General features: G+C 46.0%; 1 protein-coding gene and 1 long non-coding RNA gene across 17 annotated transcripts in view; one reads left to right on the top strand and one right to left on the bottom strand.

The window, feature by feature from the left end:
* The window catches only part of PPP2R2C (protein phosphatase 2 regulatory subunit Bgamma), a 175,922-nt gene extending 168,375 nt beyond the window's left edge, over nt 1–7,547 (top strand). For all 16 annotated transcript variants that reach the window (XM_420804.7, XM_046940679.1, XM_046940673.1 and 13 more), the window contains one exon: nt 4,684–7,547. In XM_420804.7, coding sequence (XP_420804.1) covers nt 4,684–4,975 — 292 coding nt within the window. In that variant the 3' untranslated portion in view covers nt 4,976–7,547. The remainder of the gene's footprint in view (nt 1–4,683) is intronic.
* A 150-nt stretch (nt 7,548–7,697) lies between these two features.
* Nucleotides 7,698–12,466, bottom strand: LOC121110618. The gene is made up of 2 exons (XR_006939134.1): nt 10,258–12,466; nt 7,698–7,822 (listed from the first exon to the last, which is right to left on the bottom strand). It is a non-coding gene; the product is annotated as an uncharacterized LOC121110618 (long non-coding RNA).
* Nucleotides 12,467–14,396: the final 1,930 nt, after the last annotated feature.

Below are 14,396 nucleotides of genomic sequence, written 5' to 3'. Positions count from 1 at the left end.
TACTTACCCATTCTGTTTTTCAGTTATACCTCAAAAATCAGTACTTATGGAGCTGTTTGTGATATACTAAAGAAGTCAGTAGCATGAATACCATGTAGTATATTCTACATGGTAGCAAATGAATATCTGAGTGACTGTTCTGTTTTTCAGACTGCAATGAATGGTGTATGGGAACCCTTCCAGGGAGGCTTCTGAATGCCATCACCATTAGTGCTGTGCCGTAAGCTGATGAATGAAGCCACACACAACTGTGCAGTCAGCTCCTCCCTACTGAAGTGTCAGTCATCCCGGGGTACAGCCGTCAGCCTTCGCTCTGTCAGGCGGAACTGGCAGGTCCTGGGGCACAGGCCGCTAACCGCCTGTTCCCGCTGGCAGTGCGCTCTGTTCCAGAGTGCTGGGGGACATCAGCTTGTTATCAGGGCTCAGCATGACACGTGTTAGCTTGGGAGGGCTGGGGAATTCCTCTTCTTATTTCCGGTCTTAACCCCACAAGCAGGGTTTGAACAGCTGGTCTTAAAGGTCCCTTCCAACCTAAGCCGTTCTGTGGTTCTCAGGATTGTCAGAAGATGATGTTGGGCCTTGCGTGTTAGTCCCAGAGACAGCAGGTGTGCTGTGCTGCTCTGATAGACCTGGTATTGAAATCTTGCAGGTGTGGGGGCTCAGCATAACTGGGGAGATGGTTTCAGGTGAAGGAAATGGCCCCTTCCATGCTGGGTGCCTGGAGGGGCAGCTCTACAGACTCAGGGCAGCGTCTGGAGGCAGCTCTGATGGGCACTGCTCTGAGGCTTGGATCCCATGGTGAGTCTCCCCCTCAGAACATTAAGGGGCAGGGAGGGCTGGTTTCATTTTTCCATCATCCCTCAGCCTGCCATGTGCTGGCCATTGAAGCCTGCCCAGCCCTTGCCTTACCTCGTCCTGTGGGCTCTTGACTGGCAGTGAAGGGGGGAAGCTCTGACAGGACCTGGACTTCTCTGGACAATAGAGATCTATACGTGAAGAAGAAATTGTTACACAGCTCAGAAGACTGATCTGAGCCAGAATTGGCCCAAAATGGGTTAAAGTTAAAGAGTCTTTAAAATCAAAACAGAACAGTGGTTGGGTTTTTTAAGCAATCCCTAATTCTAGCTGGTAATCCCAGAGCTTCAGGGTCAAGGCAGCTGAATCAAGTTGTGATTAAAACTGTCTGTGTGCTGGGAAGGGCTGCTACGTGGATGACACTAAAGGGCCTGGCTTGCAGTAAAGAAATCTCAACCAAGTAGGGGAGTAACAGAGATTTGAGAAAGACGAAAGTACGCCAGCTCTCAGTGACTGACTGACTGAGCAAAGCTCAATGCTTGAATAACAGCGTGGAAAAAAATCTCACTGCAGTTCAGTATAAATGCTGAGGGGTGGTTGGATACCCCTGGGGTTGGCAGAGTAGGAAATATGTTGATGTTGGACTGCGGTGGATTTTTCCTTTCCCTTTACTTCCCATAAGAATACATTTGTTCTGCTTGTAAATGTAAATAATGGTTAAACACTTTGCACTCAGAGATGTAAGTTTAGCAGTGAGGTGCCTCTGACTGCATCATTAATGAGTAGAAGTGCTACAGGGTCAGCGCAGGCTGGGGGAATTACTGAGGTCTTGTGTTGCTGTGTAAAGCACTTGAAGAGTTGTGAGAAACTTTTCTCACAGGATGAGAGGGAATGGCTCAAAGTTGCACCAGGGGAGGTTCAGGTTGGATATTAGGAAACATTTCTTCTCAGGAGGAGTGGTGAGGCACTGGTACAGCTGCCCAGGGAGGTGGTGGGGTCACCATGCCTGGAGGTGTTCAAGAACCATGGAGATGTGGCACTGAGGGACGTGGTTAGCAGGCGTGGGGTGATGGGTTGATGGTTGGACTGGATAATCTCAGTGGTCTTTTCCAGCCTTAATGATTCTACAATTCTTGGAGCCTGCTTGGAGCAGCGTCCAGAGAGGAAGGCTCAGTCCCCGTGGGGTTAGAGCCTTTAAAAAAAAACATATATATATATATGTTTATATAAAAATATATATTTAGTTATTAACTCATGCCTTTTTTAAAAGCAGCTTTGCTCCTGCATGCTCCTTAGGGATCACTGCTGTGTTGTGAGCCCTGAATTTCCCCGCACGCTGAGGTGGTCCCTCCGACCGTACTTCTGAGTGAGATCAGAGGTGCTCGGCCAGAGCTCATTTGGGTGCTGCCTCAGGGCTTCTGTGGGTTGGGGTGGGGGACTTCTGGGTGGGGGGCTCTGGTTTCCTCAACCGGCCTCATTGGGAAGGCTGTGGGCCAGGAGCTCATGATAACACTGCTATGCAGAGCAAGCAGCCAAAGATACAGGGCAGGCGCTACTTATATTCAGCTGCTATTTCTGTATATGCAGATATACATATATAAATCCTCCTTATGGCATACATTCCATCATTGCACATTATATTTTCCTGAACAAGAATAAATTGCAGGGTTGCATTGAGTTCTCACTCTCTTTTATTGTTATTTTAAGCAGCAGGTAAGGTTATAATCCATCTGGGTTTGTGACCTTGAACAAGAATGGACACTTTCTCATTTCCATAATGCTATTTTTTACTGAGCCATTAAAATACAGAAAAACAAGGCCAGCATGAAAAGAAGTCATCTACATATGTTAAAAAAAGCCCTGCGATGAATCCAACCACAGGAAACAGACTTTAAAAAATATATGAGCTGAAGAAATTAAAAAGCAAATGGACTGTAAAAGCAGCTTTACTGCAAGCAAAAGCCTAAAAAAAGATTTTTGACAAGCACTTATCTGTGCTGTCGGTGCATTGGTCCGTTGCCTGCAGGGGCACCACTCCCCTGATGGGTTCTGACTGCATCTGGTGCAGGGGCTGCGTGCCCAGGAGCACCGATCCCGTGGCACAGCCTCTGCAGGCACCTGTGGCCCCAACTCAGACCCCCCTGTCAGCATCACAGTGCATGGTAGTGCTGGGATAGGAAATCACCTCCACTTTTTGACGTTGTGAATAAGCATTGTAGCAGGAGTCCTAATGACCAGGCACGCTGATTTGGAAGGAGTGAAACATTAGATTTACTGCTGTTTATTCGGTTTCTGAAATGGGCACTAATCTTGATCAATAGGCTTTCTGCAGCTTCTGGGATACGTTTTATCAAGCTGTCAGGCTGCCTGATTTTTTGTTTAGCCCGTGAGATTGCTCATGTGCAGCTCAATAAGCAGCACAGTGCCAGGTGGGGCAGGTATGGGGTGTGCCTGCAGACAGCCCTGCTGCAGCTGCTGCTGCCCATGGACAAATGCCTCTGGTGTCCGGCACAGGGCAGAAGCAGCCTGTCAGCAGGACGGAGGCTGCATGCCATCAGCAGACAGCAGAGCAGGACAGAGCTGCATTACTCATTTGTATTGCAGTAGCTCCTAATGGCTCCAGATGAGATGAAGGCGATGCTGGCTGTGGGCTGTGCGTGCAGTGTAGGACAGACAGCTCCTGAATGCAGGGGCACCAAATCTGATGAGCCGGTGTGCAGGGCAGAGAGCACAGCTCACACTTTGCATTGTGCCACTGCTGGGTGTGCAGCTCTCCTGGCTGGCTGCACAGATCCCCCCAGGCAGGAGACAGCAAAATGTGAAACCAAGCGGCTGTCACCCGTGGTGGAGATTAGTTTGTTAAATGCAGAGCGTGTGAAATAAGCTTGGTTGGGCTGTACTGGACAGGCAGATATTGACTGACTGCCCACATCTGTATTCGAACTCAGCGTGCAGCTCCTCCCATGGAGACCTGGTGGTTTGGGGTGGGATCCCCTTCTGGGATGGAAGTGCTGAACGTCACTGTGTTTGGGGCTGAGACAGAAAAGGTGAGCGGAGTGTGGCCGCAGATGTGGACAGTGAAAAGCACTGCAGGAGATGAGCTCTCAAGCAAGGTTTTAAAGTCCGTGACTATATGAATCCAGTAACCCGAGGGCCAAGGATGAAATCCTGAATCCCTTAAAGCTGCAGACAAAATATCTCCCCTTGGGGAATGGGGGAATGAAGAAACCATTCTTTCAGGCTGATTAATGGGGGATGTATGCAAAGTGAAGTAAGGTTTTTGTCCCTTTCTCTAAGATGCAGAGATACATCCTGAATTGAATTTTTCTTCAAACTTTCTATACAGGAGACAAAGGAACCCTATTGATATGCTCAGTTTTAAGAAGTATTATATATATTAATGTTAAAAGTGTCTAGATTTGCCAACAGGTCTGTAGCTTCAGAAAGAAAGAGGTTTCGTTTTGAAAACAAATGCACTTTGCAAACTCTGTTGAAAAGATTGTCTCTGGACTCATGGCAATCTCAGCTGTCAGAAAAGGTCCGGCTGTGGCGCAGAGCACACTGTCACATCACTGTCTTGTGAAGTCAGTCTCATGGTGTTGGGGTCCCGACTTGTGATGGCTCGTGTGAATGGCCAGTGTGCCACTGCTGGGGAAACCGTACATTTCATTGAATACCTTCAGAGGGAAGGAGGAGACATTGGTAGGGAGAAAGCTTCACTTTGGGGGAAAGTTCCATAGTTTGTACTCTTTCCCGGCTGAAACCAGAAGACGTCCAAATGTCAGTGCTCAGCTGTCCTGAGGAATTCGCGTTAGCAGACGTCCCTCAAGCTGCTCTGTAATTATATCCTTGTTTTTTTCCCCCCCCACCCTCTCTTTCTCTCCCCAGTGTCATCATGACAGGTGCATATAACAACTTCTTTCGAATGTTTGACCGAAACACCAAGCGGGATGTTACCTTGGAGGCATCCCGGGAGAGCAGCAAACCCCGCGCTATTCTCAAGCCTCGGAGAGTCTGTGTGGGTGGCAAACGGAGGAAAGATGACATCAGTGTCGACAGTTTGGACTTTACTAAGAAGATCTTGCACACAGCGTGGCACCCGACCGAGAACATCATTGCTATAGCAGCGACAAACAATCTCTACATATTTCAGGATAAAGTGAACTCAGAAATGCACTAGGTTTATCAATATCCCTCTGTATCTACAAACCAGCCTCTTGAGAGTTGTAAAAGGATGTGATCTTCACAAAAATTAGGGCTTATGTGATGGGATTTGTAGGTTGCATCCTTTCATCCCTCAGCCTGTATCATTACCGGTGGCAAGCCAACTATTCTCATCACTGCAACTGTATGAGTAAAAGGCACGACTGCAAATCCAGCCCCGTGGTCTGTGTCGGTTCCTTTAATCCAGCAGGGGCACTTACGCAGCTGGGGAGCGTTCTGAGGAGGGCTGGGACTCCTCAACTCTTGTCAGTGCTTTGAGGGTCTCAGTGGTTCACAGGACCACGTCATTCTGGTGCACTGCCTGCTTCTGCAGCCCACAGTTACCGCACTGGTAGAGCTTTTGCTTTAATCTTTTGATTATTTTTTTCAGTAACATTTTTCTGTCTTTCAACTAAGCCGAGCCTGTTTGTGCGCGAACGAATGAGTAGCCGCATCCCTTTGGACCACGTGGCACATTGGAAGGGCCTCCCAAATTCCTGCTGGTGAGAAGCTGCCCTGTGTCACCTGTCCCATCCCCTTCCTTACACTCTTGCATTATTTATTCACGTTACTAACTTTGTGCTTCGACTTCCTGAGTGAATAAGCAGCAGGCTGCTGGAGTTACTCAGTCACCTTGTTTTAGGAAGTTCATTCTCCCTCAATCTCTTTGCTCTGTTTAGTGTTTAGCAGCCTTCCCCCAGACTTGGCATTACCACTACACGGGGACTGGCTGCTCAAACACAGCCTAGCAGAGTTAATCCATAAGCCTACACTATCGCCTGGGGGTGGGAGTTCTGGAAGCCTTGGCTAACAGTGCTGTCCTTGGAGGCAAATCCTGACTTCAGTGGAAGCAAAGTCACAGCTCTGCTGGACCTTCAGGAAATCCCACATTTGCTCAGTGCAGAATGGTTATTCTCATCCTAGCATATGGGGAATACGGGCAGTGCCATAATAGCTGTAGCTATAAAAAGAATGGCGTTGTGAGAGGTTGCATTGCTCAGCGAACTGTGAGGTGTCAGTGAGCCCACTGCTGGGTGATGTGGGTATTCCTGGAGAAAGAGGAAAACACAAAGTCCAAACCAAGCCTTCTTCCACATAAACACATGGCTGTGAGGTGCATAACTCTTACAGGTCTGTCTTTGCTGTCAAATGAATAGGATGTAAGTGGCAAATGAAAGTATGTGGAATTACGTGCTCCATTTTGGAAGTCCATGAGAACAGTGTAGTGATAGGAAGTCTACTTCATGCACAAGAAAGCTCTGTCTGCCTCCCTAAGAGCTGTAGAAGAAAAACTGATATCCCAAAGGATTTCTTCGCAAATCACAAACACGAGAGCACAACTGAGATGATGGTGTGAATGCGCCCATAGTAAAACTCCTCAGAAAAACAAACAAACTAAAAACCACTTCTTTAAGCCATTATGCACTGATTTCTTTGGTAAGTGGAGAACAGACTGATAGAGGGATCTGCATGCTTTTCTATTTTGTTTTCAAGGAAAGGATGGCTGAAAAGCCACTTTAGAGACCTGAAAAAGCCAAGCCTGTGGCTCTTTTATATGACATCTTAACACAACACGCCAAACCCATCTGTCTGAAGTTTTCTACATCAGTGCTGTATATTTTGTGTGTAGAAGCACAAACGCACGCGCATCGGTTTCCAGCCATACTAAACACATCCGGTATGAAACGCGTAGGTTCATTTAAAGGGAATGAGGAATGTTTGTTTATAAAATACTGTATGCTGTAGCAGGCATGGACAGTATGTGTACATATTTATTCTAACGAGATTTAACAAAATTGCTTTTTTTTTTTTTTTTTTTTCCTTGTAAAGAGGTTTAAGGATGTGGTAAGTTGTATAGGAAAGTTGCTAATGCCAAACTGCTGCTTCAAGGGCGTCATTCAGTTCCTTTGACTTCTGGCCTCTTCATTAACCTTTGCAGCTCAAAAAAAAATTGCTCTGAGCTCATATTGGCATTTACAGGTAGAAGTACTGTAAGACATATATTTAGCCTTTACCATGCTCAAGTAAGAGACTATAGATAACTTATTATAAAGCAGCTCTTAATACAACTTTTTTTCTTTTTTTTTTTTCTTTTCAATTTGAAGTACCTTACTCTGTCATAGCTCTGGGTACCAAAAAGATGGTGTTAAAATTAAAGAAAGAAATATATCTTTGGAGCTTTATAAAACTAGTGAAATACCCAACCAAAATAACACAAAGTGATTACAGAGGAAGTAAGTAGAAATCTCTCAAAGACCAGTATTCATTCCCATCTTTGACTTTGCTACTACAGTTGTTTCCTGGTCTTCTTGAATGTATGGAAAGTTAACATCGTCATTGTGAACGTTTCCAACTTTCTTTCTCTTTTTAGTTTGAGCTTTCAGTGGTGTAGAGTAAATGATGGTAAAGTTGGTAAATCTGATTGTTTTGAAAGCTGTTGTTCATGGCTGCATTCTTTGTGTTGCACAAATTAGCTAACTGTTGTTGAATAAAAATATAAATATGTTAATACCAGCTTTTTCAATAAAATACAACCAAAAAAGGCACAACTAGATGACTTCAAGGCACAGCTTATTTTTAAGTTAGGTGTGAGAGACTTGTTAGGCTCCTTTTACAAAGCAGGGAAAGTCACAGGGATCAAAGCAAGTGACTGAAGTGTGCTGGGGCAAGTGGGGGAGCAAACGTAGGGAGTGACTTACTGGCTCAGCATGATGAGCAGCGCATGCACAGACAGTGCTGCTGGAGATGTGCTTTCACTTCCCACCTTGGACTGTAGCCCAAGTTATGGTACGTCATGCCCTTAAGAGATGTGCGTCCCAGTTTCCTACAGGTGGAATAAGAGATGCATAGTGTGAGGGAACGTACCTTATGACGGGGTAAAATGGCAGCCGCGTATCCAATGGCCAGGTTGGGCATGTCCCATTTCCACTGACCATGAGGGCAGACTGCTGTGGTGCACAGGTATCCCAGGTATCCTCCCAGGTAGCAGCAGCCAGAGGGCTGTCAGCAGAGGAGCAGCCTCCCTCCTCTCACCACCTTTCCTTCTAGTCTCTAGGAATTATTTTATCTAGGTGATAAAACGCCAACAACCAACCCAACCCAAACAAGCTGGTTTGGCACACAAACTAAAAGGCTTACTTAGGGCTTCACTTCCCAGTCCCAACTGCTGGCCAAGTATCCCATGCCACCACGAAGCTTGACCCTGACCTTGGGCTTTTCTTCTGAACCTCAGTCAGCCATTCCTGCCTGCATGTTCCATATGGAGCCAGTGGCTCGGGATGCCTCCTGGACCTCAGCACACACGTGTAACACCCCGAGAGGCTGAGTCAGCCCCTTTGCTGGATGCAGACCAGGATGCATTTGCCTCTGCTGTTAGATGAGGCAGTGTAATGCTTGCACAGCTCTCCCAGAGCTTACACGCTAATTCCACCCTCCCCCCTTCCCATCTTGGGAAGACCCAGTCAATCCCCCTCATTTAGGTGGGCAAATATGACTAGGTACTGAAGAGAGGAATCTCAGCTGAAAACCAATGCATCAAGCAATTCACTATTTACCTTTCCAGTTTCCCTTTTTATCCCCAAATGCCTAATACAAGCAGGATCCAGATGGCCAACTCGTCTGCTCGTGAAATATTCACAAAAGCCTATTTAGTAGCAGCATACAGCAATTTAACCCTTTATGGAATGGGGATGGAGGGAACGCTGATATGAGCTGCTTGGTTTCCCCATTTGCAGCCAGCAGGACACCCTGCTTTTAGGTAGAGTTGTATCCTTTGAACTCTTCCAAGGTTGTGATAAGTAATCATTGACAAGAGGGCAAGTATAAGGATTGTTTTCAGTAACATAATTGCCATCAATTTGCTCCCACTCCCAACAGTAATCCTTTTCCATTTGCTGCCTTCTCAGTAAGTTGCATTAAGTCTAAAATTAGAGCATGAATTCACTTATCTTTCCCATGTGGTAGAACCTCAAAAGGCAACAGGATTACTGGAGAGGATAAAGAGATAAAGAATTGGGCCTAATTTTTTAAGAAGCTTGGAACAGGGTATGGTTCTTTGGTTTTCTGAAGCCATGAAATAGCATGGATGGTCAAAGTTCATGGCAGTCTGACATGCATCCTGGAAAGTGTTGCTTTGGGAGCGAAAGCTTTTAATAGCAGTGATTTTCTCTCTGAAATCGGATGGGGATCAAATTTTCACTCACATGAAAGTGAGCATGACTCCTTGACTGAGCTCTTAAGTTGGGACTGAGATGCCAGGCATTGCTCACGAAGCACCTGACAGAGCAAACTCTTGTGTTCCTGCAGCTATAAAAGCTTCCCCGAACACAGCTCACCCCAGTAAGGTACAGATAATTACCTGTCTTGCCATTTGCTAAGCAAAGACAGTGAGTAGGACAAGATACTTAAACCAACGATTCCATTAAACAATTATTTTAATTATCACAGTGACTAGATATGTTCTATACGGGTGCTCCAAAGAATAACACCCACAGTAGTGACCATTAAAGAACATCCAATGTTTTTCTGGACTCCTTGACTGAAAACTAACACCGGTACTGCGGGCATGCTGACCCAAGAGATTCCCCAAGCAGATACTAACGTTAAATACAGAACTAAATTCTTCCATTGGCAATGCTGGCACTGTGAGTTGCCTGATGCAGGAGACAATGCTCACAGTAAACCTATGCGCATCTCAAGTTGTGGAAGAGGTGGGGAGGAGAACAGTGCCATTTCCACTATCACCCTCTGACATCTCCATAACACAGTGTGAGCAGAGCAGCTGCAGTCTCCATTTCTCACAGCTATTGATCCAGGCTTCTGCACACCCAGATAGATGCTGCTACATCAATTGCGCTTTGTCAACAGTATTAAAATGCCCTCTGCAGCCTTAACAGCTAAAGACTTACTTTAGAGCAGAATATGTTATGCTACCTTCCTCCACACATTTTTTGAACGAATAGGGCTTACACAAGCTTCTAGAAATGGCAGTTTTGGGCAGTTGTTGCAATACTGCTAACGAACCTCCAACAATTAATGCTACCCTTAAAGCTAATATCTCCTCATCCCTTTGTGGGGCTGGAAGAAAGGTCTGCTTGCACAGTTTGTCCCCAGGGAAAGCTTCCCCTTCCCAGACAGTCCCAAACTCAGACTCTCCCAAAATCTGTCATAAAAGGGCAGAGTTGCCCTTCTGAAGCAAGAGCCAACAGCAGCTTGAAGCTATGGAAGTTGGGGAACAGAAACAATTCTCCTTGTTCTCACCATGCTGTCATGTCCACTAAGTGCCCCCACGTTGCCTCCATGCCTGCTCTCCGCTATGGCATTCTGCATTCCCCTTTTAGCCTTGGATCGCACAGCGTGGCCAGAAGCCACTAAAAGCACACCAGGTCCCACCTGGAGGCAGCAGGAGCAGTTACAGTCAGTGTGATGGTGAGTGCCATCATCTCTCCATCTCCTCGGCTGTCACAGAGGAACGACCCGTTTGCCAGTGCAGCGTATTTCAAGTGGAAGATTTACAGAATCTGAGAGTTTGTATCTTAGCAACCGCCAGGGCATTAAGAAAGCAGTTTAACTGCTTAAGTTTTCGATTAAAAGATCTACCACAAACATGCACAGTCCACAGGGCCATCACAGTGCTGCATCAGGAGGGAAGAGGTGACCCTGAGCCACGTCCCTTTCCAGCACAAACAGGCTGGGCAGCGGCACAGCCCATGCCTACAGCACCGGCTCTCCTGCAGGAGGGGAAGCATGGGAAGGGCTTCTTTTTGCAGAGAAACCCTGAAGCTTCATCAGCTGGTCTCATAGGAGCCAAAGCAAGATTTCCTGCTTTCCAAGAGAGAATAGAGAGCTCCCACAATAAAAACCCAGAGTGAAACAGGCACACACTGACCTTCATGACATGGTGCAGTGCGTCTTCTCCCTGCTTTGTGCAGCCTTGAGACCTTTCCCTCATTTCTCAGTTTCCCTCCTCTATGAACTGTAGTTACTTTGCACAGAAAAGTAGGTATTGTTCCATAGCTGTACTCCATAGCCAGCCCTGGAAGCAAGTCAGACAACATCAGACATTGCAGGGCGGGCATTCACAGCTTTCCACGGGGCTGAGAAAGGTGGCATCTCTTCTCTTTTCTACACTTGCCTCATGGATGCACTATGCTGGAGAAACTGAATGTAATAAGGCAAAATTAAAGCAAAAAAAGAAATTCTGCCAGGACAGCTACCAGTCCCAAAGAGGACCAGTGCTGGATGAGACCTGTGATATAAGGCACAGTACATGCATGGACTCAGTGTATTCATTTGTGCTCTAAGCTGCAAGACAGATGGGCTGCCCCAGGCTAAAGAAACTTCAGGATATAGGATTGAAAGATTCCCATGGAGACCCAGTTTTGAAACAACGATTAAAGATCGGTTGAACCGCTTCTAGAAGCTGCATTAGGAGAGATTTATGAATCATCCATTTACAACTCCAGGAAAGCATCTTCTGCAAAGGGAAGACTGAAAAATCCGCTTATTGCAAAACCATTTGCTGGGATCACCATCAGTCTCTCGTGCAGTGCAGGCATACAAGCACTGCTCGGGCAGTAACTGGATGTGGTGACTGTGAAAAAGTTTGCCAATTCCTTAAATATATTTCTTGCCAGTATGGGCTTTGAACAATATTTAGCACCAGAATGAACTGAAATTGCTCCACACAGCACCAAGAAATAATCTGGATTTTGACTAAGTACTTGAATTTGGATTATTATTAGATAATTCAGCCAGTGATACCCACCCTGACCTCGGGCTGGCAGTTTGAGCTTTGATTCCACACAGATTCTTGATCAGAATTCCATCTGTTCAAGCAGACTTTCAGAGCATCCAAGCCCTATTAGAATAACATTTCCATTACCTAATTAATTGTTTGAAGCTATTCTCAGTGATTACTTATTGAAGTTATGGTTTGTCACCTGAGGCAACAGAACGTATTGTTGTCGTGGAAACATCTCTGCTGTCACCGGCTCTGAATAGAGAGGGAAGAACAGGAGAGGGAACTGAAGAAGCAGGGCTTTGTTGAAATGCCTCACTCTTGAAAGTGAAGAAATATTTCAGATAAAGGCAGGCCTCACAGAGATCTGAACCAGGGATGCAATGCACACAGATCTCTGAGAGAGGAGGGGTCAGCGGGTTCGGTTTGAGCCTTTTCTACTGCAGTGTGACACAGCCGCCCTGCACCGCCATCTCCATGGCCAACTGCAACATCTGCAGGGCCCTTCCTGCTGCCAGACCTGCTGGTGCTGCAGAAAGGTCCTGCTGTCCTCAAAAACAGAACTCTGTGATAACCCACTATTGCCTCTCTATTTCATTTAGAAGATATTAAAACTCTGAGTTCTGGGATTTGTTGTGTCAGCCTTTACCTCATTACAGCACTCATTTCAGGTTTGTGCACACCTGAAGCAGAGCTGCAGCCAGAATTCCCTCAAAACAGCACATCTTGTACCAAAGTTTTACTTTAACACTGACACAGATTTTCTCTCCTTCTTATTGTTCAGGTAACACAAAGTTAATAAAAGGATTTAATCTAGATAAGCCCTGATATTTTTGCATCTAACACATCAAAGTAGCAGAGAATGCCATTTCTACCAGAACAGACACTGGGACTGCACGTTGTCACCACACAAATTACAACGAGAGCAAACAGTGCAGATCAACACAACCAAGTTTGTGCTACAAAAACCTCCTCAAAAAGCTGCTGAACTACAAGGCAGCCAGAGAGCGCCTCTCACAAGACAGCCATGCCCTGCTTTGTACACTCTTAGTTTATCATTACAGTGTGCTATCACATCATTACGGTCTCAGATTGAAGAAACACTGCGGTGACAACTTTGCTGGTTACTGCTTGTAACTTTGGAGGGGGGGTAGCTTGAAATTGGGCCTGTAAATAGTTATCTATTTTTTTATTTACTAATCGCGTTTTCTCCCTGAAATGGAGTAAAAGCAGAACGTGATTCTTTTGTTCACTGCCGGTGCCCTCTGGAGACAGCAGCTGAGGGAGAGAAAATGCAAAGTGAACCTGGAGTGCCACCTGATGGCACCGCATTAAAACCACACCGGCTCTGCTTTTGCGAGAGAAAGGGCAGGCACCTGTGATGTACATGGAGAAGTAACCATCTTCTCGCAAAAACTACCAAATGTCTTAAGCCAACAAGCACAGAGAGGGTCCAGATACAAAAAGCTCCCCAACCTAATGCTGAAATGTAAATGCAAGAAGTAGGTGATTTACCTCATCGTGAAGGTTAAAAGTTCCACCTCTCGCTTACATTAGCAGACCAGATTTGAAGATGACAGCATCCCAAACACCATATGCCCACGTAACTATTATGTGCAAATCTGCTTCAAGTTATGCTTCATAGACAATAAGCATTTCAGTTCTCTTCCTGGCTGCATACAGTGGGCTTTGCAATATGATCTCAGAAGAGATGCACCTAAGAGCTGGCAATAAAGCTTCGCATTAGTTGATCACCACGTCAAGCAGCAACTTCCAAAGAGCAACCCACTGCACCCCTTGCTCTGCTTTTATATTTAATTTCTCCCATTGCTAAGTGTTTCTTTACCTGTTTTTCAGCCACAGCCTCCCAGCAGCAATCCCAGCCACAGAGTGCCATCAATAAAAGATGTATCAGCTCTAAGCAGAACTCCTGCCCATGTCAGAGCCAGGAAAACAGGGACATCAACACCCCAAAGCACTGGAGCAGGCATTCCTGCATGTATCCTGCTCTAGTTTTCACTATTAGTTGCAGGTGGGAAAGCTGAGAACTAATTGTGCTCAGCCACACTTGTTAAGCCTATTTCCCCACACTGAACTTTGGGAAAAGCCCTTTCCTTTTTATTTTGTAATGGCTGCTGCAGAAGGGGGGAGGATGCAGCAGACTATGAGTGTTTTGGGGGAGACAATCCAGACAGATCCATTGCAAAGGGCTGGATTTGTTCTGCATGAAGCTAACTGAACCACTTTCAAACAGGTCCATACCATGAAGTCTCCAGGACTACACCTATCAGCCTGGATCAGGCTGTGAATGTCCAGGCTGCAGAATAAGGCTCAAATTACCAATGTTTCACTGCTTCTGTAGGTATGTTTGAATCTAGGGGCCCTCTGTCTGCAGCCAGCTGTGGGAAAATTCACTTGCTCTTCTGGAGGAGTAGTGAGAACACACTGGAAAACATCAGAGTTTTGCTGTTTTGTTTTCTGTCTTGAAAAGGAGGAATTCATGTTTCAACCCACAGGCCATCTGGACAACAACAAAGAGGGGGATTGAGGCTAAGAAAGTCTACCTGACAGAAGAGGTTGGGGATGGACTGCCAACATCCAGTCCTGAGGATACAAGGCTTTGTCAGGAAAGCTCCAGGGATATGTTTTTATAAGATGT

This window comes from Gallus gallus, chromosome 4 (genome assembly GCF_016699485.2).
Source record: "Gallus gallus isolate bGalGal1 chromosome 4, bGalGal1.mat.broiler.GRCg7b, whole genome shotgun sequence".
NCBI classification, from domain to species: Eukaryota; Metazoa; Chordata; class Aves; order Galliformes; family Phasianidae; genus Gallus; species Gallus gallus.
This window is presented reverse-complemented; position numbering and strand designations above follow the sequence as displayed.